The sequence below is a fragment of the Equus przewalskii genome, chromosome 13 (assembly GCF_037783145.1).
Source record: "Equus przewalskii isolate Varuska chromosome 13, EquPr2, whole genome shotgun sequence".
In the NCBI taxonomy this organism is placed as follows: Eukaryota; Metazoa; Chordata; class Mammalia; order Perissodactyla; family Equidae; genus Equus; species Equus przewalskii.
This window is the reverse complement of record NC_091843.1, coordinates 90,804,548-90,830,577: the sequence shown is the minus strand read 5'-3', so window position 1 is coordinate 90,830,577 and position 26,030 is coordinate 90,804,548. Positions and strand designations below refer to the sequence as shown.

Below are 26,030 nucleotides of genomic sequence, written 5' to 3'. Positions count from 1 at the left end.
GCTCAGGGCCAGTCTTCCTCAGGAAAAAGAGGAGGATTGGCAGTGGATGTTAGCTCAGGGCTAATCTTCCTCAAAAAAAAAAAAGTGTAATTTTATCTGACATTATTTAGACTGCAGGTGACTTTTGGGTACGTCCCTAATCAGATCATGAGCACACTCATAAACACTCGGGTGGTTATGGGAAGAACTCGATATACACACGTGTGTGTGCTGTTGCTTACCCCCCTCACTGTCCAAGGGCACCTCACTGTCCACCGTTCTCTGAACTGACCCTCACGTTCCAGGTAAGCCCTAAATCCTGGCTACACTGGTGCCAGGGAGCCATCCTTAGAGTGCCACCAGGTTGTGCAACCCAGTCAGAAAACAGATGCACAGAAAGTCCAGCGGGCAGTAGGAGGTAGAAAGAAAGAGCTCTGAACAGAGAATGTGAGCCGGAAACCAAGCGTGGGTGGTCACCCTGCACGCTCCCACCCAAAGGAAAAGTTTGGGAAGTCAGTGGCAGTCCACCCTTTGTACTAATGTGGGGGTGGGGAAGGAGAGGCCTTAGAATAATGGTGCATGCTCATTACTGTGGTCAGAAAATGTTCTAAGCTCCTGGCTTTCTTCCACATAAACTCAAACACCAAACTCAATAGGCTATAAAGCAAATCGTTTGAGGAGGAAAATATTGGGTTGATCTGTGTTAGGGGACTCTGGGACTCGGGATGTGTCTCTAACAGGTATCATCCATGAGAGTTAGTTACGAGGAAATGGGGAATGAATGGATTTTAAAAACAAAAACAAAGTCTCCTTTTTGAACCATGAAGACCAATGAGAAATGCAAGGCCCATCCAAGATGAAACTACATTTAGTTTGGGGGAAAAAAATGCTTCTAATAATGCCCTTTAATTGGGAATTCACCTACTGCACCAAAATATAAATATTCCCCAGATAAAATTACTGGTATTTTGTGGTTCTCATTCGAATCGAAGGTCATTCCAGTAAATGCTATCAGGAGAGTCATGATGAGTCAGCATGCCCAGGGCAGAGCTGTTCGTCTCCACTGCACAACACGGATTCCTCTCCATCCTGGAACTCAGGAAAGAATATACTCTCACATTCTTTGCTCCTTGAAGACTTCCGGTGTTTCATTGGAAAATGTTCCCTTTTACTCTTGGGGACACTGGCTTCCCTTTTGATGTGAGAGAGTGGCGCTTGACTTGCATGGTCTATCCTGGGGCTGTGCTCTCAAGAGAGGGAAGCAGGGCAGAGGGGAGGGTTGCGGAAGAGTCTAAGAATAAGAAACAAAGGGTGGGGGTTGCGGGAGGAAGGCAGGCTGGGACAGAGGTGGACTGACTCTGCCCGCTCTCTGTCCATACAAAGGGATCTTGTTAGCAGGCTCCTCCAAAGTGGGACTTGATTGGATCTCCTGGTTCCTTCTGAATTTGTGATAACAAAAGGAGACTTTTTGCATCTTAGAATTAAATGTTCTAATGACTCAACATAATTGTCTTAATATATGTGGTTGTACATGCTGAGTTCTTCAAGCAATGATCCAGCCCTGCGGGGTGGCAGGGCGGTGATTGGCAGAAACGTACCTATCTGGCCGAGAGAGCGATGCGTTCTCAAAGAAGTGAACGGTCTGCCTTGTCGCTCCCTGGGTTAGTGGTAGAGTGAAGAACTGGTGACCAGATGTCTGGGAGCCAGACCCCAGGCCCTTCTGGATACCCTTCTGGCCCCCATCTAATTTATACACCCAAATTCCTCCGATTTTGTTGTAAAAAGTAACCTGTCAGTCTCTGGCATGGGCTGAGGCCCCTGGGTGGTCTGGAAATATTGATTGGTGATGAGACCTGTTCACGTGTGAAATAGTCAACAGAACTCACATATTTTTTAAAAGTTCCTAAATAGCACCAAGACATAACATAAAGTCAAGTTTAGTTTTCCATTGTTCAAATTGTTCATAATGAGCATGCATATATATTGTTTATATATATGTATATAATATATATATATATATAGGTGGTTGTTTTCAAGAGCCCTTATGAAAACAGCAACAATCGAGCTCCTACCTTGCACAGGTTAAATGGAATGGGGTTTTGTTTAGGAAAGTGCTAATGCCTAGGGCTAGTTTCTGGAAAGCAGGAAAGAATGTACTTTCTTGAGCACTAGAACAGCTGCTCGCGTGTTGGGGTTATCTCTGTCCGCGTGACCCATTTAAAGGAAGGAAACGAATTGGAGATATGACTTAGCAGTTCTCCTTCCCAACCCTCAGAGCTAATGTGCCTCGTGTGGATGGAGCTCCAACTGGAATGTTAGAATTTTTCTGCAACTTTCTTTGGGGGAAATGTCCTTAGAATACATGTCAATTTTGGGTTTTATGTTCATCGTTCAAGAAAACTTGATATCCTCACTCCTAGCTGAGCAAATCTACATCTGCGTGTCAGAAAGCTTCAGTTTGTCCATCTCTGAGAATGGCAGCATATTTGGTCTGGTGGACCTCAGAATTGGTAGATATTGCCAGAAAATATGGCCCTTGCAAGCAAAAGCGATAATTTGAATTAACACTTTTAGTGTTGAATATTTGGGAAATATTCACCAACAGCCAAGGTGACCAGACTTCACCTTCTAATCAACTCACATCCGGGGCATCACCTGGTAATATGCATACATATATAAAGAGGGGAGCTGAGTCATAAGAATTTGATGATATCGATTCCTGCACTTCCTGCTTCCCCAACCAGCGCCTCAGCCGTCTTTGTCAGTGTGTTCTGTACAACAAAGGAAGACTTTGGGGACTTGCCAAGTGGGGCTGACCTTTGACTAACTGCATTAAGAAAGTCAGGTGTATGTAAGTCGAAAATAAACTACATCCGACCTTGAAAGTAAGGATAAAGATGAATCTGATTTGAAGATTCACAGTCATTACGGAATTGCCCACTGCAAATATGACTGATGCCGCTTCTCCCCTCTACCCATCCCTGAGTTTCTCCTTGGCTCCTTCCCAATGCTGAGAAGGAACTCTGGGGTGCTAAGGAGGAGACTCTTGGGTTTTGAGCAATGTCAGGTTCTCCCCCAGGGCCCAAAGGTAGTTAAGTTGCTTCAAAGCTCCTTTCAGGCTAAAATAAACGTTCATTCCTGTTTATGCCGCCGCAGAGTCATAAACTGTCAAAGCACAGAGCGTGCCCCAGCCCTCGGATAGAGTGAGTCCCTCCTTCCTCTCAGCTCCCAGAGTCTGCACCCGCACCCTGAGGCTGCTTCCTCCTGGAGCGTTGCAGAGATCTGCTGCCCACAACGCTGACCCCCTGGAGGTCAGGACCAATTCCGGAACTTTCCTGCGTCTTCACTGCCTTGGACAATGGCTGGTACTTACTAACATTTTTAAGTGATAAATTTTCAAGTTGCAATAATTTTCCAGTCTTAAAATGATTTTATTCTGTTTTTAAACAATAGCTAGTAGATAAAACTACCAAAAAAATCTGTGGAATTCTTTCCTTATACTCTTCCCTTTCTGCTCCCCTTCTAACAAATAGGAGAATGCTTTTTTGGTTTAGGATTAGTCATCAAAAGGGCTATAATTAGTTTTAAGATCTGGTTCAACTTGCTTGTTAAGCGCAAATGTGTCCTACAGGCTATTCTAACGGTCCGCTATGTGTGGTGTTTAGAGATCGGCCCTGGAAGGCAGGGTTCCCATTCCCAAGAAAGAGCACATTCCTTTTAGAATCCTAACTTTGAACCTAACTCATCCCTTTTCTACACCTCAGGTGCTTATTACCTTAAAATGTAATAGCATGGAGCTGGCCCCACGGCCGAGTGGTTAAGTTCGAGTGCTCTGCTTTGGCGGCCCAGGGTTTCGCTGGTTCGGATCCTGGGCATTGCTCATCAGGCCACACTGAGGTGGCGTCCCACATAGCAGAGCCAGAGGCACTCACAACTAGAGTATACAACTATGTACTGGGGGCTTTGGGGAGGAGAAGAAGAAGGAAGAGGGGGAGAGGAAGGGGGAGGGGGAGGAGGAGGAGAAAAAGAAGAAGAAGAAAAAGAAAAGATTGGCAACAGATGTTGGCTCAGATGCCAGTCTTTAAAAACAGAAAAAAATGTAGTAGTTGCTCAGGATTTGTTATTCCCTCAACGTGTCTGATTCTGGGAGTTTTCTTTATCAATTTCTCCTTGCTAATAAATTCTCTCCCATCCATCCCAAATGTTAACTTTATGCATAGAAAAAAAATTAAAGGACCAAGAAGTCGTTAGCCAACATCTTGCACCCTGACCATTCATTGTTGGCTGGTTGTGACAAAATCTTGCTCACTCCTCCTTGGAGATGACCGTTAGCTTCTCTCCTTCTTTCCATTTCCAGGTCTAGGACTCTGGTCCAGCGGCCTACCACTTCACTCCTAGATTACTTTGGACACTTTCCATCGCTCTTCCAGACCATTTTTCTCCTCCTTTCCAAATCCCTTGACCTCCAATGCCAAGTCCATCTTCTAAAAAGTCATCACTGTTTCTAAGACAACTCTCTGTTCAGAAACCTACAACGGTAGGGTGTAGAGCTTGCTCCTTGCTGCTCCAATAGCCGTTCTCACTTCTTCCTTAAGCAACAGACTCCTGGTTTTGCTTGTGGCGACAATGTGCCTAGCAAGAACACTAGCCTTCCCAGACGTCCTTTCAGTTAGGGGTCGCCTTGTGCCACGGTTCTGGCCAGTGAGATGGAAGCAGGAGGCTGCGAGGGATTTCTGAGAAATGCAGAAACCACCTCCTGTATCCTCTCGTGTCTTTCTTCTTTCTGCCTGGAATATGGATATGAGACTGGAGGTGGAACAGTCACACTGAAACCGTGAAGCAACAGGGTTAACGGCAATGCTTCCCGCAAAGTGTGGTAGAGGGGAGGGGCGGGGCATCGGTGTGAAACTCCCGTACCTGCCTGGCGCTGCTCTTCTTGTTTTTGAGAAAATGAATCCTTCACTTGGTTAAGAAGATGTGTTCAGAGTTCTGTGGCTTGTAGCTAAACACAACCCCCACCTGATACACAGTGCAAATCGAATGTAAACTCTCTCCCTGACTTTCAAAGTCCGATTCAATTTCCTCTCTCTTAAATCCTCTCAACCCCAGGCAACCGTCTTCTCTGCATGGTGCAATCTCATTCTGACTGTTTTGCCTAGGTTTAGACTGCTCAGCCACCCAGGAATACTCTTTCCATTTATCCCTCCCATTCTTCCAGGCTGATGTTGAGTTCAGCTTCTTCCAGAAGCCTTTCCTCCCTACTCTCAAGGCCAGTGTCTCTCCTTCCTTTCAAATCCAATAGTGTCATCCCGCAGCGTGCTGGGAAAAGCAGGGTTTTCACTGCATTACACTCTGATGATTTCATGGTTACATGTTGTTTTCCCAGCCAGTGCCTGCCTGGGCCCCTTCAGCCTGGGATGTACACACTCTGACTCCCACTGCACTTTGTGTGGTACTGATGGCCAAGAAGATGCCCAGTAGGGTCGTTGTCTGGTTGGGATTCTCTTACTGTGCTTTGCTACATCTGCTTTTTAAAACAGATTTGTCTGTGGCTTTAAGAACAGATGTGCATTTAGGTTGTATTTCCATCCTGTAAGTTAATGTTAGCATTGGCTGCCAGTTCAGAATCAGTATGAGTGAACTTGCCACGTGGAGAATTTGCAGCAGCAAGCAGTGTCACTGTGGGTTCTTTATCGCTGTGAGCATTAGTTGGATTCAAAGGTTGATGGAGCATTTCTTGGGACTGGAGATCAACCTCAGCCCCTTAAATCTACGTTTTCGGCATCCAGAGGATGTGAGATTAGGACTCTTTGGCACCATTTCTCCCTGTCTCAGAAGGACCACAAATGCCACTTAAAAGGCTCGGCTTGGGCATGGGACCACAAATCTGCTCTCAGGCTCCTGCCCTGAGCTGGGGCCAGGTGGCTGCAGCGGGCAGACCCAGCGCAAGGCCCCTTGAATGACAGCGCTCCTCTGTCAGATGCAAAGGAAGAAAGGAGAGGAAAGGGGGAACACGCCACGGTTGATTAAACCTCTGAGGGTTTCATTACTCTTCTAGAAACTGAAATAATCACAGACTTATATCCTAGACAGTGTTGTGTTCTTCCCTTGTCACTTCAACTGTGAAGATCAAAAAGGACATCGGCACAGGGAGGAGGTGTCCAAATTCGGAATGAAAGTGTTGTAACTTCTCAGTTTTTTACATTAATTTGTCTTCAGTGAGCTATCAATTCATTCACATCCTTGCTTTCTTCCTCCCTGCCTCAAACACACACACACATGCACACACATTCACAAGTGTTGCTACATTCTTTGTGTGTGCGTGTAATATAATAATAAAATAGGGGTGCAGATACTGTGGAAAACAGAATGGAGGTTCCTCAAGAAATTAAAAATAGAACTACCACAGGATCCAGAAATCCCACTTCTGGGTCCATATTCAAAGGAATTGAAACTATTATCTCAAAGAGATATCTTCGCTCCCATTTTCATTGCAGCATTATTCACAATAGCCAAGGGATGGAAACATGCTAAGTCTCGGTCAGCGGGTGACCGGATAAAGGAAATGCAGTATATACACAATGGAATATTATTCAGCCTTAAAAAAGAAGAAAATCCTGCCATTTGTGACAACATGGATGGATTTGAGGGCGTTACGCTTGGGGCTGGCCCAGTGGTGCAGTGGTTATCTGCACACGTTCCACTTCTTGGTGGCCCAGGGTTCACCAGTTCAGATCCTGGGTGTGGACATGGCACCACCTGGCACGCCATGCTGTGGTAGGCGTCCCTCATATAAAGTAGAGGAAGATGGGCATGGATGTTAGCTCAGGGCCAGGCTTCCTCAGCGGAAAAAAAAAAAAAAAAGAGGAGGACTGGCTGTAGTTAGCTGAGGGCTAATCTTCCTCAAAAAAAAAAAATAGAGGGGCGCTGCCCCCGTGGCTGAGTGGTTAAGTTCGCGTGCTCCGCTGCAGGCGGCCCAGTGTTTCGTTGGTTTGAATCCTGGGCGCGGACATGGCACTGCTCATCAAACCACGCTGAGGCAGCGTCCCACATGCCACAACTAGAAGGACCCACAACAAAGAATATACAACTATGTACCGGGGGGCTTTGGAGAGAAAAAGGAAAAAATAAAATCTTTAAAAAAAAAAAAAAAGAATGGAAATTTTGTTTAAAAAAAAAAAATAGAGGGCATTACGCTAAGTGAAATAAGTCAGACAGCAAAAGACAAACGTTCTATGATCTCTCTTACATGTGGAATCTAAAAAAGCTGAACTCAGAGAACAGAGTAGAATGGTGGTTACCATGGGTTGGGAGTGAGGGAAATGGGGAGACATTGGTAAAAGGTACAACCTTTCAGCTCTAAGATGAATAAGATCTGAGGATCTAACGTAGAACATGGTGACTATAGTTGTAACCCTGTATTGTATAACTGAAATTTGCTAAGAGAGTAGAACTTAAATGTTCTCATCAAAAAAAAAAGTGTAAATATGTGGGGTGATGGATGTGTTAATTAACTAGATGAGGGAATCCTTTCACAATGTATATGTGTATCAAATCATCTCGTTGTACACTTTAAATGTCTCACAATTTTGTTTGTCAATTATACCTCAATAAAGCTGAAAAATAAAGGAGATTCTCTTCAAAGATACAGTTCTCCTAATGCCTTAAGATATCAGCACAAGTCTTCCTTATGAATAATGATCCCTAGTCTAGGAATTGCAGTGACTTTGTTATTTGGTGTTTTTTTTTTTTTTTTTAAAGATTTTATTTTTTGCTTTTTCTCCCCAAAGCCCCCCGGTACATAGTTGTGTATTCTTCGTTGTGGGTTCTTCTAGTTGTGGCATGTGGGACGCTGCCTCAGCGTGGTCTGATGAGCAGTGCCATGTCCGCGCCCAGGATTCGAACTAACGAAACACTGGGCCGCCTGCAGCGGAGCGCGTGAACTTAACCACTCGGCCACGGGGCCAGCCCCTGTTATTTGGTGTTTTAATCTCAGTTTTAAAAAATTTAATTAGCAAAACAAAAAGCAAAGGGAGCATAAAATAGTAGTTTCTTTTGGATTTTCCATGGGCCAGACCTTGGGGTGAATGCCCACAGGACCCATTTACAAATGTCTTAGCTGTTTTGGGTCCTCTGAGGCGTCTCAGTGTTGCATGGGGAGGAGTCCACCGGGCAGCCCCGAGGGGATGGATGGAGTCTGAGCTTACGATCAGCAACGCTGCGGCCTGCAGACCCGGAAGCTTCCCCGAGCGACGAGGCCAGGCTGCCCCCACAGATTGATCTCTGGTGTATTTATGGGCCACCGCAAGCAAGGCCCGTGGGGAGTGGGAGAGAAGGGACTCTCCTGCAAAGACGTGTTTGATGCAATGCCTTTCCTCAGGGAGCCTGCCCCCTGGTTGAGGAAACGAGCTGGAGATCACAGGACCACAGATTCTCCGAGGTGGCGGGAGTCTAAAGGGTCTGAAGAGGTGAGCCACATGCTGAGTCTCTTCGCCGTTCACCGCCTTGGTTTCCACGCGTGTGAAACGTGGCTGACAACGCCTGCCTTAGCGGGGGGTCGCGGGAGCTAGCCTGTCTTGCAGAGTGCCTACACATGGGAAGTGTGTCCAATCTGCTTTTAGTATTATCATTATTACAGATCAGCAACCTGGGTTCAGTAAATGGTGCTGATGACAGGACATCGCTTCAGAATGGGGTGGCCCACTAACAGTAGGTGAAAGGGAAAGAGGTCGGGCACATTCTGGAAGTAGCCCATGAGGATAAGGCGTGCGCTCTGAAGCGGCTGTCGCATCCATGTCTCCCACTGTCCCTCAGCCTAGAAACTGGGCTCACAGTGACGCCAACTGTCCTAACCAAGGAGCAGACGTCTGTCCACAGCCCTGTCGCTAGCCCTGTGTGCTAACAGAGCTTCCAAGCAAAGAAGCAAAGTAGGACCCCACACGGTGCTGCCCTGACCACTCTACCTGCAGTTGGGTGACCTGAAATTACAAACCTCTTCATGCTCCAGCTCGTTCCTTCACAGCCCCGAGTTTTATTTCCTGGTAGCACTATCAGAAAATATCTTGGCCATTCATTTACAGGTCCTCGGTCTTGCCCCCCCAGACTGCAAGCTCCATGAGACAAGGTGGCTTGCCTATACTATTCACTGTTGTACCCACCTAGAAGACTGCCTGGCACATAGTAGGTTGGCACATTAGAATCATTTGGCACGTTTTAAATATACAGTACGCCCCATGCCTAAAAAAAGGCAATGCCTACACCCCTTCTCAGACCTAAATTACATCAGGATCTCTGGGGGTGGGGCCCAGGTGCTGGTGTATTTTAAGAGCTCTGTAAGTGATTCTTATGACCACCCACAACGTTAAGAACTACTTTAGGGAGGTGCTCCATAAATGGCAGAGTCTATACAAGAACGGAAGCGGGAGTGGACATGGGGTGGTAGCAGAGGGATCCTGATGGAAAAAGCCTTGTGATTTGCAGTCATCCCTGCCTTTCCACCACCCACCCAGGCTACTAGTGATGGAGTGTCGGGGGGAGGAGGAGACTCTCCTGCATGCCAAGGCTGAGCTGATGAAGGACAGCCTATGGCAATGGCCATTTTGGGGTCCAGGTAATCCACAAAGGGAAGCATCCTGGACAAGTCATGCTGTACTGGGGGGTGGTGAGGTACCAGCAATGCACCATTTGTGTGCATATGAGTCTCAGACCGGAGAACCCTCCCCACCCCTTTCCCTCCTCCCAGGTCTCCACCCCACCCAAAGAACCTGCCCAGCCATCTGGTAAGAAGCTGGACTGGAGATTTTGCTCTCCATGGGGATGGCGGTTCTTGGCTCTTTTAACGTACAAATCTTGACAATGAGGAAGAGAGTACAAGAAGGTTTTCTCGCTACATGACTATGATACTTCTGAAAGGTTGAGCTGTGGGATTTTTTTTTTTTTCACTTCTCTCTTGGAAATCACCTCCATATGCTGATTGGGCTATAGGATAAGACTTCTTCTTTACATTGAGAAAGCATTTCCCGCTATATTTAGGAGGCAAAGTGGGGCTGCTGTTTTTTCAGCTTCCTTAATGGCTTTCAATGCCATTGTCAAAGTTGGTCTTCTTTAAAAAAAAAAATATATATATATATATATATTTATTTATTTATTTATTTATTTTCTAACAATAAGCAACTAAATGTAAAATCGTCCCATGTACTTTGATTGATGGTTCACACCTTGTGGAATATCTAGCTCATATTTTTAGAAAGAGGCAGCTGGTACTCTCGACATTTAATTCCAACCAAACTCCTCCTTCAATTCCTCCTCTCCCAGATAGGGCACACAGACTACTGGAGAATGTCCAATGACACTGATCCAAATGTCTGTGTCAGGGGTGGAGGGAAGGTAGAGCTTGCTTTTAACATCCTGGAGGCTGAGTAATGGCATTGAAATGGCAGATCTTAAGAAAACATGATCGTGGCAGCAAAGAGTGACTGTTTCAGCTGCTGTTGGTACCTGCAGGGAGGACCTTAGAAACTGGGGTGGACAATCAGAGTTTTGTTTCTGGGTCAGAATGAGTGTTTTACCCCACTGTAATCTGTCCCCCACTGGTTTTCTGTAATCAATGGGATGAGCGGTAATACAACAGCTGGCGTTAAGTGAGGACTCACCATGTGCAAGGCCATTACATGGATTGTCTAGTTCAATCTCTATTATTTGTCTTCCTATTTTATAGATAAGGAATTTGAGGCACAATGAGTCTAAATGATTGGTCTAAGATCACATAGCCTAGAAGCAGCTGTTCTTAGCCAGGAGTTGGCAAACTTTGACTGTAAAGGGCCAGAGAGTAAATATTTTGGTTTTGTGAGCCCCACAGTCCCTGTTACAACTACTCACCCTGCTGTTGTGATGAAAACAGCCATACTCATCATGTAAACAAATGGGAGTGGCTGTGTTCCAATAAAACTTTATTTACAAAAACAGGTGGTGGGCTGGATTTGGCCTTGGGGTGTGATTTGCTAACTCCTGCTGTTAGCCATGATGCTAAGCTCTCTCTCGAGCCTGTTGATGGACTGTTTTATTTCAATAACCCTCTTTCAAGATCTCTTACATTCACACGTGAGCTATTGCAAACACTTATCCAGCCGTCTTGTACCACGGCCTATCGGCAAATAATTGAGTTTTTAATGAACCTTCTTCCTCCATGCCAGCAACACTCCAAATGTCATGATGGGAAAGGGCTTTTGGGTGAGTGGGATGATAAACCACACGAGGACCCTTCAGAGGAAAGGCTCCAAGTGCATCTCAGCTTCTGGGAGTTTGTAGGCTGGCATGTTGGAAGAGGACTTGGTCTTGCAGTATCCTCTTTGTGCCAGGCCCTGTGCAGGGGCCCTGCATGCTCTCCCATTTCTTCAGAGTGTCTTTATATAGCACTCCTTCCATGGAAGTTTCAAGGTGGCTCTCAAAAACACACAACAGCACCAAGATCAAAGAATCAAAGAAAATGGATCACTATATGGTTTAGTCCCTGCATCAAAGCTACAAGACAGGCACCATTATTCCATTTTATAGATGAGAAATAGAAGCTCAGAAGGGAAGTTACTTGGCTGAGGTCAAAGAGCACATAAGTGGCTGAGCTGGCGTTTCATCCTGGATGTGCCCAACTCCTTTGCCTGTGCAGCTTCTGTTAGGCCCTTTCTACTGGACTGTGCGCTCACCTTGCTTCATAACTCAACTGCTAAGTGAGTTTTGAAAGTCAGTTAAAGTTGAATTTCTGTGTACTTTTTCTCTGCCAAAAGGAGCATAGGAAACCCTGGTGTACCCTGCTTGCTTCACATTGTTGCTATGAGAATCTAACAAGGTGGAGGGTGTGAAAGCTCCTTGCAGGGAGTAAAACGCCCTGCAGATGTGCAGTGGTGGTATGTGTCAGGAACTGGCTGTAGTTGTGGTGAGGCATGCCCTTCCACCTCCTCACCACATCACTGCCCACTGAAAGGGGTACCCTGCGCCCAGGGGCTCCCGTCCACTGAATCATTCGGATCGCCCAAGTCTGGGAAGGAATTGGCCCCCAAAACTCCCCTGAAATCAGCCCAAAGCTCAGGAAAAGGTTACGGAATAGTCATCCAATTTCTAGTCACATAATGACTCTCATAAACACATACACAAGTGTCATCACCATCCCTCCCCACGCCGCCTTCCTCCCGAGAGACTCCTCCTGCTTCTCTTCCTCTAGTTTCAGAGCGGGCTCTTTCTCCTCTGGATGAGCGTGAAGCCATCCCTTCCTCCCAGAGCCGCCCCTGCCCAGGTTTTGACAATGTGGGAGAGAACAAGGCACCCACTTCACTGAAAGCCCGAGGCTCCAGCCCGTGGGTGAGAGGGCTTTCCTGTGCCTTTGCCTTAAACCTGTGACCTTTCAACACCCTTGGCTAAAAGTTAGAATTTAGAAAAGTTGAACAGCTTGATTACATAAAGGAAAAAAAAATTCCTGTATGTCAAAAATCACAAAAAATTAAAAAGGAAATGGCAAACTGGAAAAATATTTGCAACATATGACAAAGAAATAGTATCGTCGGATATCTAAGAGCTTCTACAAATCAATCACAAAAGTGACTGCTTAGAGTGGAAAGTTGGGCAAAACCCATCAAAGGCAACGCCCAAAAACCGCTCTAGAGACAAATGTTAAAAGCCTGTTTTAGCTGGTTTCACCTAACCCCAGACACCCAACTCTCATGGAATCACCGGTAATGGCAACGTTTTACAGAACATCCAGGATCCCGTCTGGCATGTTCAAGTCGTGGATGTGTGCACGGTGTGTGTAATCTCTGTAAACCTGCATCTCTGAGACAGTTTAGATGGCTGGAAAGAGTGACGCTGGGGACAGGGACTGGACTGAATTTCCCACTCAAAATTTATGAAAACAACATATACCAATATAAGCAAGATTTCAACGCTGGGAATTTGTACTAAGGGAGAAAGAAATACATACATATATTTAGGGAGAAGATGGAAGCAGCCTCACAAACTCTGCTTTTGCAACAGGGTCTGAAATGGGGCACACAAGGCCTGGGGCTCACCCAACACAAAGTCACAAAGGGGAGAAATCACCCACTTTCGACAACTGATGCAAATGACAGTTCATGAGCAGAGACCGGAACCAAACATGAAGGACATTTTCCAAATCAGTGTAAAAGCATGCAGAGATAGCTGGATCTAAACTGAACAAGAATTGTGTGATAAATTGATGAGGTGGTGAGGAAGAGCCAGTTAGGGTCCTGACAGGCCTGCTCCGAGTATGAATACTACAAGACTGAATCTAGAAGTTTCCAGGCAAAGAATATTTCCTTGGAATGGTTAGCAGAAGAGTTCTTCTAAGGGCTTTCCCATGTTCTATTTTCTGTTTCTTGGAGCTTTTGACTTTGAGTGGTTGGGAATGGCTTGGTTTGGGTCGATCTCAATCTTTCTCTCTCCCCCATCCCCCAATCTCTTACCAGCAACAGGCTTGTTCTGTCAGATTATTAACCTTCTCTGGCTTTCTTATAAAAAGGGCACATTTGATAACATCATTTAATGGGGCACTTGGGAAATGCTCCCTTCAAGTTTTCATCTTCATTTGTGCTGATTGAAGAAACAGTGAGAGTAACTTAAGATAGAACGAATTTGAATGAGTAAATAATAGAGTGAATAAATGACAGAACACCTTTCGACTGAGCATCTCACTCGGTGAGAGGTAACTCACTTGGATCCATTAATAATAACAAAATATGAGCAAATTCAATCTAGCGTTTAGGGAATTGTCTATAATTTCTAAAACCTTTGGGTTTTCAGAGTAAACAGCTATTCTGTAGGGATTAATGGGAAATTCAACATCAGTGGAGAATGCTCCTGCCTGAGAACTTCTTAAGGAGAATCAAGCAACCACACTTTAAGAATGTTGCTTGGTATGTTTTTATTCTAGAGGAAAGGAGCCCCGGACCAATTCAAGTCTCCTGAACCTCACGTGAAGAAAGAATGTGTGGGATATTCAAGGAAGGAATGAGCACCATATGTGGACGCCCTAAAATTGACAAGTGACTCAGCCATCTGGGTGCCATCTAGGCTGCTGGCAAATGGCAGGCATCACATAAAGCCCACACAGTGTCGTGTTAGCAGAAGAAAGTCGTGAAAGCAGTTGAGATAAACTGGCTATTCATCAAGATGGATTAAAAGGCAGAATGAATTGGCACCAGAATTAGATTAAGGTGAGCAACTCTACACAACTTATTTTTGATGACCTTTAAATAATACAAATTCATTACCATTGTAAAATTTAATACTGAGAGAATTATTTTTTGATTTTGTTGTAACTTACACTGAGATAATTCTCAACTTTTTCAAAAACTTTCATACCCATTATTACATTTAGTCCCCACCCAAAACCCACGAGACGAAGAGAATTCATTGTAGAACGCTTCAAGCGTTGGGGAGGAGCTCAGGCATCATCTTGTTCGGGTTTTATTCATGTCTCCATCTGACCGAGGAACAGCGAGGATCTGAGAGTTGTACTCCTAGAGCCCAGGCGTCTAGAAACTCAGTTCATATGTTACCTGCCCACTGGATGACCTTGACTCTGGGCCGTGTAAGGCTTTGTGTCATTCCCAATTTCTTCCTCCTCCTGCACTGTTTTATCAATCCAGCAGGAAGCATCCCATTCGATCGCTCCGTGTCACAGGGTTTTGCAAATCACTGGAAATCTGGACTCAGACTCATAAGCAGAGACAGAGCAATCTTGAAATGAGCACTTTATCTGTGATGACCTAGAAAAGAGCCCCCCCCCCCCCCCAAGAGCCTGTGGATGACAGTGAGCCAGTGGAGTTGAGTGAGTCAGGTCTGAACTTGGGATGAACTTGATAAACTGAAGCGGTCAAGGGAAACTTAGTAAGAACAAGTCTAGGGCTCCAGGCTCAACATGTTTGCTACCAGCCTGTTCTGATCTGGAGGACGGCTGAATGCTGGGGTATGCCGAGACATGGGGGAATTGTACCCACTGGATAATTCTCACCTGCTCATGTGACTTAGGTAGCATAGGTAAGTTCTATCAACACACAGGAGGAATCCTCAAGGAAAACTGTCACGGCTCCTTCCACCCCAAAGAATTGGATATTCTTTGCAGATTCTCCTTTAATTAATGCACTATGGGATTACAGTATCCTGCCTAGAAGCTAAAACAGTGTTCTGCTGATGTTTCACGGTCAACCAAAGGTTCACCACAGCCTCTGGTCAGCTGTTGCCTCGCTTTCCCCCGGGGGTCAAATTTTATTTTATTTAGAAACATCTCAGCAGCATTTCCATTTATTTTGTGTGTGTGTAATTTTAAATTTGGAGAACCCATTTCTTAAAATGCCTGACATTTAAGAAAATCTGGCACAGTATTGCCACGTGTCACGTGTGTAGAAAGTAGCATGGTTAGCATGTTGAGTGTGCCAGATTTTCCTTAAAATTAACGTTGGTGCCATATGTTGGTGCCCTAAACTCAGTATTCCTCTGGCTGTTGGAAATGCAAAAGGAAAACTTTCTCAGACTGAGTCCTGTTCTCTTTCTTTGGAGACACTGTCTGCTGTAGACATTAGCACTATCTTCCTTTGGGAGCGGAAATGAGCACATGCTCTGCAATTTTTGGTGAGAGGTCAGGCACCCAGAGGTGTGGAAGCTCGAAGATCTGAGCTTGTCAGGCAAGGGCGCCTGAAGGAATCGGGCCTGCACGGTGGCCCTGTGTCCTCAGTTTACTATTCAGCTCCTCACAGTGCCTTGGGCAGGAACTTGCCCCCAGCCTCCTCGTCCCCCATCATGACGTTTGAAAGGGCAGGTGGACAGGAGGTGGCCAGAAATCTCGTGCTGCATTTAGGGAGAGCATTACACCAGAAGTTTAGAGAATGCCTGGGCAACCCAGGGCGACAGGCAACCTATGCTCATATGGCCCCCTGGTAGGTCCCTAGCTTTTGAGATCACATCCCCTCTGAGTCCCTTCCTCTGCTCCCACCTGTCTTTGTCGCCTGTAGCCTCTGTGCTGAGAGGAAGAAGGAGCTTCTGTGTGTATGGGCCGAGCGCCTGCACCGTTCTGGTTTGCAAGGTGCTTCGTCTGTATGACCCGTCACCATGCTCCCTCGGCCCCTGGGGGGGCTCGTGCAGAGTGTGGGGTTCTCCCTGCCGCAGAGGGCACAGTCTTCTTCTGGTAAATATTGATCCTAAATCTGAACCAAGGAGTAGCGCAAGAGGGCAAAGCCGCGTCACCTCTCAAGTCACCAGAGATTCAAATTACGATGGAACTTTGCGCCCAGGGCTTTGTTCCATGGCAGCATCAAACGAGAATCATGTGCTCTCCACGCGCAGGTGGCTTTTTCATCTGTACCACGAAGCATACGCGGGATTTAAGGGGAACGTTTGAAAAACCTGCCTGTCGTAGAACCTAAGAAAGTTTGGAAATCTACCTTTTTAAGAAACTTTTTATTCTAGAAAAGTTCAAACTATGAAAGTAGAGAGAATGATACAATGAATCCTCATGTCTCACCCCAAGTTTTGATTATGACCAATCTTACTTCATCTGTACCCACCCACTCCCTTTCCTCCCAGTTAGGATGACTTCCAAGTAGGCCCACGACAGCATATTATTTCATCTATAATTTCTGGATGTATCTCTTAAACACAAGGATTTTTTCTTAAAACATAGCAACAATACTATATGTAATAGTGTAATATATGCCTTAATCATTAAATATCCACTCAGTGTTCAAAATTCCCTAGAAAATCCAACGTTTTTGCCTTGGAATGAAAACCGTGGCTGGAATTTTGTCAGTTTACTGTTGAACTAGCCAATTTTCCACCTTTCAGATTTCATAGAAAAGTCTAGAAGGTCGGAAGGAAAGATCTCTTTCTGATAATGAAGATAAAGAGAAGAGAAAACTATCTGAGCTTCCTTAACCTGGACTCGGTGGCTGCTCAGACTGCAGAGGCTGTCTACACTTCCAGCCCCAGCACGCTTCCTTTTTGTAAGCTGAGGCACGGAGGAGAGAACCGACTTCCCGGAATCCACGCAGCTAACTAATGACAAAGAGCTCAATTTTGAAGTTTAAGAGGCTGTATTTAAGATACTGCTTATCTTTTAAACTGCCACAGAGGGACCTATAGTCCAGTGCTTCAGACGTAGACTCAGACCTGTGCGGCTGCTCTGGGCGTTTAGAGCCCTGCTCTCCAGGTCAGTATTCACCAGCCACGTGCAGCTTTTGAGCGCATGAAATTGGGCCAGTCTGAACTGAGACATGGTGTACGTGTGAAAAGCACACTAGATTTCAAAAATTTAGTTTCAAAAAACCCTTAGAATACTTTATTAACAATTATTCTGTTTATGACATTTAAATAATATTTTTATTTATTGGGTTAAGTAAAATAGATTAATTCAAATTAATTTCACCTGCTTCTTTTTTACTTTTTTACCATAGCTACTAGAAAATATCAAATCACATCTGTGGCCTGTATTATATTATATTTCTATTGGACAATGCCGGTTTAGACATGGTGTTTTAAATGCAGGATTCCTCAATTATACAGCCTGGCCGGGGAGCTGGAGAGCGCTGGGAGGGCATCTATCCCACGCCTCTCTTCTCGGTAAGGCTGGACACTAGCTAAACCATCCTACGGTAAACCTTATTTTTAAAGATTTGCAGAAAAAATAAACTTTCAAACTTCCCCTGTGGCTTGGTCTAATCTAAGCAGATGAGTTCTGCAAGTAGGAGAGTTAACATCCACTTGTACGAGCCTTTTAAACAAAGCCCTAGGAATTACTTTTGAACTCTGCCTCTCCATCAACCCTCACTGTCAATCCAAACCCTTTCTAAAGAGCCCTCAGACCTCTACATTTATCCTCACTGTGATCTCCACCACCAGCTCCCTGGTCCACCCCCCGCCCCCTCTCACCTGAGCTGCCGCATTTGTTCCCTAGGCGCTCGTCCGCATCACTCCTTCTCCGCTCCTGTGGTCCCTTCTCCATGAAGCAGCCATAGTGGGCTTCTCAACAAGCACGTACGACCATGTCTTTCGCCCACGTGAAGGCCTCCAGTAGCCTCCCGCTAACTTCAGGATGAAGTTCAAAATCTGAGCATGGCCTGAAAGCCCCACATAGTCCGACCCCTGTCCTTCCTCCGGCTGCCTCTCGCCCGTGCTCCCCCAGCGGTCTGCGTTTTACTTATGTTGGCCTCCTCTCACTTCCTCATCCACACCATGGCCTCTCCTTCAGAACCTCTGAACATCGCCTCGGAACACGCCCTTCCCATTGCCAGGATCACTGTCGCCCTCCAACTCCCCTGTCTGGTTGACACATATTTATTCAGCTCCCAGCTCAAGCGTCCTTTCCTCCTGACCGCCTGCCCAGGGCAGACACACCAGTTTCGGCGCTCAGCGCACATCAGAGTGGTCATTTTACATTCTGTGTGCGATTATTCACTGAAGGTCTGACTCCGCAGACTGTCTGCTGCAGGAGGGCCGCGAGCCCCTCGGTTCACCGCCACTGCGTGTCCTCGCACACTGCCTGGCACACCGCGGGCCATCAGTTCACAGGAAGAAGGCGAGGTGGGTACCATCGAGACTCCTGCCTCTTCTTCCTCACTGCTCTTGAGTGAGAGGGAGCCCCCTCATGACCATTCCTTCCCAGCTCACCAACGTGCTCCGGACAGACCACCTGAGACCCCAGTGGAAGGACCAGCAAATTCTGTGGCCTAAAACTCTCTAGCCATCTTCTATTCCAGAGTAAAAGCCAAGCACACCCTAGGGCCCACAGGCTCCCCACGATTAGTTACCCTCTGCTCTCACACCCACATGCTCTCCCTTGCTTCCTCCACTCCAGCCCCCCTGGCTTCTGCTTGCCCAGGCCGTCTCCCACCTCAGGGCCTTTGCACATGCTGCTCTTCCCACCTGGGTAGCTCTTCCTCAGACACCAACATGGCCTCTCTTTTGCTGCCTTCAAGTTTTCGTTCACTGACCCCTTTTAAGTGTGGCCACCCTAACGCTGCCCCAGTGCCCCCATTCTCTCTCCTTCCCTGCTTTGTGTGTCCTCACACCTTCTTACATAATATATAGCTGATTTATGGTATTCACTGTCCATCTCCCTCTACCGGAAGGCCAGCCCCATGAGCACAGGGTGTTTGTCTTCTGTTCCCTGACTCATCCCCAGTGCCTAAAACAGTGTCTGCCAGGAGGTTGTTGCTCGACAAATGTTCATTGGATGAAAGACTAAGGCTCAGCCTGTGCAGCTACGAAATAGGCGGGCTTGAGCAGCCACCCGCGTGATTGTGCAGAGCTGGCCCATGTTGTCAGCCGACACACTTCAGGGTTGTGACTGGAGACCCGGGCACTCCCTAAGCCCAGAGCAGCTGCCCGATCTCCTGGCTCGGTCCTGGTAAGCGTCTGGGAGGCCCGAGGAAGCAGTTTGGTTTCAGAGAGCACCTACGTGGCTCCTGCCAACATCCCCGCACCCCACACCCCACCACACACAAACATACCACACAACCCTCTCCCTTCCCAAGGACACAACTCATGCTATTTCTAAAACAGAGATTCTGGTCCAAAACAGTAGCCAACACATAGTGCATCTCCATGTGCACAGGAAAAGAGAGGGGCCCTCTGAGCAATTTCCTGGCCCTCTATTTTTCCATTCCAGTAAATGAGGCCTCCTTTAGCTCAGGAACCTCTCTCTGAACCAAGCCAATGCCTTAACGGTGCATGCCATTTGTTGCTGCTGGGCTCGTTTCTTTGTTCTTTTATTTTCCATTTTAAGTGATCCATGCCTGGGTCCCTTATGTCATAAAATTGTTGACAACCAGCTCTACCAGGTGTTGACTACTAGTTAAGGCGCAGACAGTGCTAATGGAGAGTTCCCTTCCTAAACAGGCATTTTATTTAGTCATGCATAATACTTAAATTGTACTGTCTGCCTTCAAAGGGTTTTGCAAACTTTACACTCTGTTAGGCCGGGCAGTGCATGTGTCCACGCTTTACGGCTGGAAAGGCAGCACAGATAAACAATTTGCCTAAGGCAATAGCTAGCTCTGCTTCAGACAAAGGACTTTGTCTTTTTTAATAGATAAGGAAAATGTGACCAATAAAAAATATAGTTCTTCAGATTAGCGGTTACCAGTGGGGAAGGGGGTTGAGGGGTGGGCACAAGGGGTAAAGGGGCACATTTACATGATGACTGACAAATAATAATGTACCACTGAAATGTCACAATGTTATAAACTATTATGACTTCAATAAAATAATAATTAAAAATGTAGTTCTTTCTCAGCTGTCTTCGTCCGTAAATTGCAGAAGTTCTGCGTTCTGTCTGTGTGCTTTTCAGGCCACGTGTGTGACTGGCTCCCTTGGCTATCCTGGCCCCTCCTTGTCTCTCACACCACTTCGCAGTCCTCCTCTCTCCCCTCCCCCTCCGGTCCTCGCCTTTATCCTCTCCTGGTTTCTGGGGTACTCCAGCTGCAGGGGGAACCTGAGGGTAACTCTTATCTCTGTCCCTCTGGGACGCACTTCAGGTGATAAGCATTTGTTGCTGATGGATGGGGAAAGCTTGAGGTCAAGTTCCTGGGTGGGGAGAACACCATGGACTGAGTCAGTGTATCTTCCTGGACTATCAATTCTATGTAGTAGTGAGTAATGTAAAACATTTTAAATGAAAATAAATATGGATATGTTATGGGACAGAATGCAAAAAATCAGGACAGGTTAAAGTCTGAAATTCCACCTGTGGCAGACTACTTAAGATTTCCTTTCTAGATTTTTCTCTCCCATTAGGGGTACTTGGACTGCACAAGTCTGAGAAGAACTGACATAACACAGCATTTCCTCTGGGCTCCAGGGAGATGAGGCATTGGGATTGGTTTTCTAAGGGCTAGGAGAATCAGTCTTGCTACTTTAGTTTTCCTTTGAGCAAGGATTTTTTTTTTTTTTTTTTTTTTTTTTTTTTTTGGTGAGACCATCTTGGAATTAATGGAGGGAATCTGGGGCATCCTTTCCCCTGGACCTTGAATGTCCACCAGGCAGCAGCCTTTCCAAGCGAAGAAAGAGTGGCCCTTCTCTCAATGTTTAGTAAATAAAAGCAATAAGCAAGGAGACCTATGGCACTTGAGACTACGATTAAAAAGAAAACCTGGAGGGGCTGGCCCCGTGGCCGAGTGGTTAAGTTCGCGCGCTCCGCTGCAGGCGGCCCAGTGTTTCGTCGGTTCGAATCCTGGGCGCGGACATGGCACTGCTCGTCAGACCACGCTGAGGCAGCGTCCCACATGCCACAACTAGAGGAACTCACAGCGAAGAATACACAACTATGTACCGGGGGGCTTTGGGGAGAAAAAGGAAAAAATAAAATCTTTAAAAAAAAAAAAAGAAAACCTGGAAAGATGAAATTTCTAGTACATAATGATTTTACACTGAATGTGTTGAAGACCTTTAAAGAGAACAGAGAAGAGTAAAATAAAATAAAGGCTGAGTGTGGTACCCTTGTTCTGGCTGTCACCCGCCCACCCCCGGGGGCGAGGGCAGACCTCCTTGAGCCCTGAGACACTTTAGCCAGCGTGGCCTTTGGAGAAAGGATGCGAGCGTGTAGCCTGCTTGTAGAACGCAGCCGCGATAGGAGCGCAAGGAGCTCAGGAGAGGGAGTCAGAGGGCCTGGCGTTGCATCCTGGCTCCCCACCTGCTGACTGTCCTCAGCCTGTTTTCTCCGCTGTAATCACAGTGTTCATCAATATTTCTAGCCCTCCTGGGGACACAGGTGGATTGCATGTCCCTGTTCCCTTTATATGGAGGCATGGCCATGAGACTTGCTCTGGCCAACAGAAGGGGAGTACAAGTGACATGTGTCATTTCCTTGTGGAATCTTTGAGAAGTCATCCATGATTCCACATAATTTTCTTTCCCTTTGCCATAGCAACCTGAGACATTTCCAATAATAGCTGTTGGGTCAGCCTGGGGCCCAAAGTCGAGATGACCTAGGTCAAAGGTACAGTTGATCCATGTAATGGATATGCAATGGAGGGGAGACACAAACCCTTGTTTTCTTTCTTTCTTTTTTAATTTTTCAATCCTTGGCAATTTGGAGGTTGTTCATTATTAAAGCCAAACCTGGTCTGTCCTGATGGATACACTACTTCACGGATCTGGAGAACGATTAGAAGGAGAGGCTGCGTAGGCAACTGCCCGGCCCACAGCGGGGGCTGTGCGTGCTGCTTCTTCCTCCCCCACCAAGCTCTCCGCTCTGCGCTCCTCCCTGGCCCTTCCTTACCAGTCCTGAGCTATTCTACTCTTCAGAGAGTTGTTTTCAGTACCAGAAGAAGGAAAATGAACTTCAAGACTTAAAATGTTTCCTAATACCCGTTAAAAAAGTGAGAGAGCCCCTGAGCAGAGCAGAGTTGGGAATTCCCATGAAGGGAAGAGAATCTTCTCTCTCCAATTTACAAAAGAGAAAGGAGCCAAGGGTCTTATCAAGGAAATCAGCCAGAAAGTAGAACCAATAAACTTTGAAAATTTCCAACCACAGAGAACTCTCCGCCCTCCAGCCTAATGCTGCTCTCATGGAGCTGGGGTCAGGGCACAGACGTCTCCTGAGGATCCAGTTCAGACTGTCCTTTAACAGGTCATCTGTCCTGGAGAGAGGTGGAGTCCTTGACCTACTTAGTGCCAGCTTTCCTGACATTGCAGCGAGAATGATGAAGATGGTCGGACCTCGAGCTTTTAGCTTTTTCCTCACTGGCTCCCTAAGACGCCTTGCCCCTCCTCCACTGGATCCAGGCTGGAGCTCCATGGGCCTCGGAGGGGAACCCAGCAGGGCCACTGCTGCTGGTTTGGCCAAATCACTTAATCACTTAACAACTCATTCCACTAGGCCATCAAGCTAATCCCTTCTTAGGATGTATAAATCCACTTTGCAGGAAAAAAAGTTCCTACCTGAGATTATTCTACAAGGCCATGTCTTTGAGCTTTATTCAAAGAGTAAATCATAATCGATCAATTTAAATGGCATTCATTAGGGCTGTGAGTCTCCAAATGGTTGAAAATTTTGAGAGGAGGGGAAGGAAATAGGAGGAGAACATAGATGAGACAGCGCTGTTTAAGGCCTCCACCTTGGAAGTCACTTCCAGAAATTAGAAGCGAGCAGGACAGCTCTCTTTCAGAACCTCCAGTGGGAGAAGAGACTTGCAGAGAAATGGGAAAGGCGACAAAGAGAAGCATTCATTCAGAAGATTTGTATTAAGCATCTATGGAGGGACAGGTACTGTGCTGGGCTTGGAGGGACAATGGTGAGAAGACAGTCATGGCCCCATCCTTCTCAAGAGTAGTGGGCGCTACTGCTATTTTGTGTGCGTTCATTGCAGAACTTTAATATCTCTGCCCACCCCCAACCACTAGATGCTAATAGTGCCCCCTAGTCATTCTGATAACCAGAAGGCACCCTCCCTGTTTCCAAATGCCTCCATGGGCGACTGGACTGCCCCCAGTAGAGAACTCCTGAACTGAGTGTGATGGCTGCTGAAGATGATACAATAGAGAGCTCTCAAAGGAACCCCAGTGAGGATGGAAGGCGCCAAGGAGAAGCCCACCCTGAGACCCCCTTCCTCTCCCTGAGATGGCACTTGCTGTCTACATTTTGCCCTAACCTGTGGACTTGGAGGTCCAAAGGGGCAGGACCAGGTCTGAGATGCTGTGGAGCTCTCAACAGACACTGATTTTAATTGGATGGTTTGAGGAGTGAATAGAATTATTTGAAGAAAGAGGAGGAAGCTATAAGGGGTGAGGATTGGTTAGAAGGAACCCCTATACATCCCCTGATGGTCAACCCATCTGCCTAGGAGATATTAGCAGGGGCTCTTTAGACCTGACCACTGCCCCAGGGAAGGGGCTTAGAACACGTCAGAATTCATGCTGTGTGACCACCTCCAGGGTCTGGCACATACTTTTGGCAGCTCAGAGGCCCCTTTCTCGTTTTCAGGTTGAGCGTGATTCCTTGGAGGAAGGGGGAGGAGGCTAAGAGAAAGAGAAACGAGCAGTCATGGGCCCCAGCATGGCCGGCAGAGCACTAGGAACATTCAGGGGAGCGACAGCACGTGGAAGCCGAGTGATGCATGAGCGGGAGCAGGAGCTGGGAAGGTAGGCAGCCCAGAGTTTGAAGTCTAGGCCTCCCACTTACCGACTGTGACAAGTTACTTAATCTCTGAGCCTCAGCTTCCTCATATGGAAAATGGTGATAAAAAAAAGTAATAACCCACTTCACGGGGCTATTATGTGATTTCAATAAAATAAAAAATATAAGCAGCTGATACCAAAAAAAAAAAAAAAGCATTCAATAATAGTAACTCTACTAGTATTTGGGCTTCCTAATAGCACTGGTAAGAAGATATCCTCCTGGTTGTGAAGTTGTAAAGAGGAAGGAGGAAGACTGGAGATTACGGCTGGGAGCAAGGAAAACAACAAGGCAAATCGAGAATTCTCACCGCCAGCTCTTTGTTGTCACTCAGGCCCCTTATCTGCACCTTCAGAGGGAGAATCCTGGAAAGGGGCCTCTGATAGCCCAGCTCTAATGTGCACCAGCCAAACAACTGGGACGGGCAGAGAGGGGACATTCTGGGTCCAACCTGACGGATGGGGACAGACCAGAGAGGAAGCAGAAGCCTGCTGGTGAGGAGATGAAACCAGAACCTACTGAGACGGCGGGAGGACCTGGCCTGTTCTGGAGGAGGTGTAAGGGAGACCTGTGGCCTTGAGAGCTTGTGTTTAAATGCTTCAAAGAGCTGACATTAGAAGGACTGGGTTTGTTTCATGTGACCCCAGTGGGCAGAAACAGGGCCAATGGATGGAGGTGACATGGCATAACCATTAATTCACTGGAAACTTCCGGAAGGCTCAACTGGATCCTATTCACTTTAGCGTCCATAGCACCAGCACAGAGCCTCGCCCACATGGGACAGCCAAGGAGCAGCAGCCGCTGGGACTGTTCCTGGCTGGTCTTGGAAAAAGCAGCCGATCCTGAGAAGCTGATTATCTCTGCATTGGCCCGTCTGCTTGAGACCTTGGTTAAAAAAACAGTGCTGTCAGCCAACACTGAAACTCAGGGCAGCTCATCCTTCCAAGTCCAGAAACAGGTTCTTTTCTCCTACCTTCAACCCCTCACTTTGCAAACACTAAAAAAATGAAAAACTGTTTCTTTTAGGCTCAAAGGTTGGGTACGTTTTAAGCTAAATAGCTCTGCATGGGATGATCTGGAAGTGAAATTTGAAGCTGGATAAAAGCTGAGCCTGCTACGAAAGTTCACTCTGACTTCCGCTGACCCTCTCCTAACTGTGGCCCTCAGCATTTTGGTTTGTGGCAAGAAAGCGTTGCTTCTCTCCTCTCCCTGGATGGTCTGCTGGTCTTGTTTCCTCTTACACTTCTCAATGAGGAATCAAGCCTCTGCTTCACTTCAGGTCCATGCCCAAACTCCTGCCACCTGACCGCTTAGACGCAAGTCTTCACGCATCTAACACAGAAAGCCGATAGACTGCTGGTCCAGAAGATGGAGAAACATCATCCTCTCTGGAGCCTGAGCTCACTAAAGCAAGTCCGCTCAAATGCAGCATCTGCACAAAGCCGCTGTCCCCCTGCCTGCCTGTGACTAAGGAATCGGAGGGGAGGAATTGTGTATCTCGACTTGCCCTCGGCTGCTTTTCCCAAGACCAGCCAGGAACAGTCCCAGGGGCTGCTGCTCCTTGGCTGTCCCATGTGGGCGAGGCTCTGTGCTGGTGCTATGGACACTAAAGTGAATAAGGTCCAGTTGAGCCTTCCAGAAGTTTCCAGTGAATTAATGGTTATGCCATGTCACCTCCTATTTCACATTTCCCTTTATTCATTAATTCACTACAAAAATGTCTATCAAGTTCCAAATGTGTGTCAAAAGCAGTGGCATGTGGGGGCCGGCCTGGTGGCACAGTGGTTGGGTTCGCGTGTTCCGCTTCGACGGCCTGGGGTTCGCCGGTTTGGGTCCCAGGTGCAGACATGGCACTGCTTGGCAGTCTGTGCTGTGGTAG

The 26,030-nt window shown here is 46.8% G+C and overlaps 1 protein-coding gene across 2 annotated transcripts in view; it reads right to left on the bottom strand.

Moving 5' to 3' along the window:
* Positions 1 to 26,030, bottom strand: part of ZNF366 (zinc finger protein 366) — a 63,962-nt gene that overhangs the window by 24,733 nt on the left and 13,199 nt on the right. Inside the window, exon 1 of one of the 2 annotated variants that reach the window (XM_008536629.2) lies at positions 17,908 to 18,048. The exons of the other annotated variant lie outside the window; for it this stretch is intronic. Coding sequence (XP_008534851.2) covers positions 17,908 to 17,980 — 73 coding nt within the window. The 5' untranslated portion in view covers positions 17,981 to 18,048. Of the gene's footprint in view, positions 1 to 17,907; positions 18,049 to 26,030 lie in introns of those variants that run through there. 2 annotated transcript variants of the gene reach the window in all.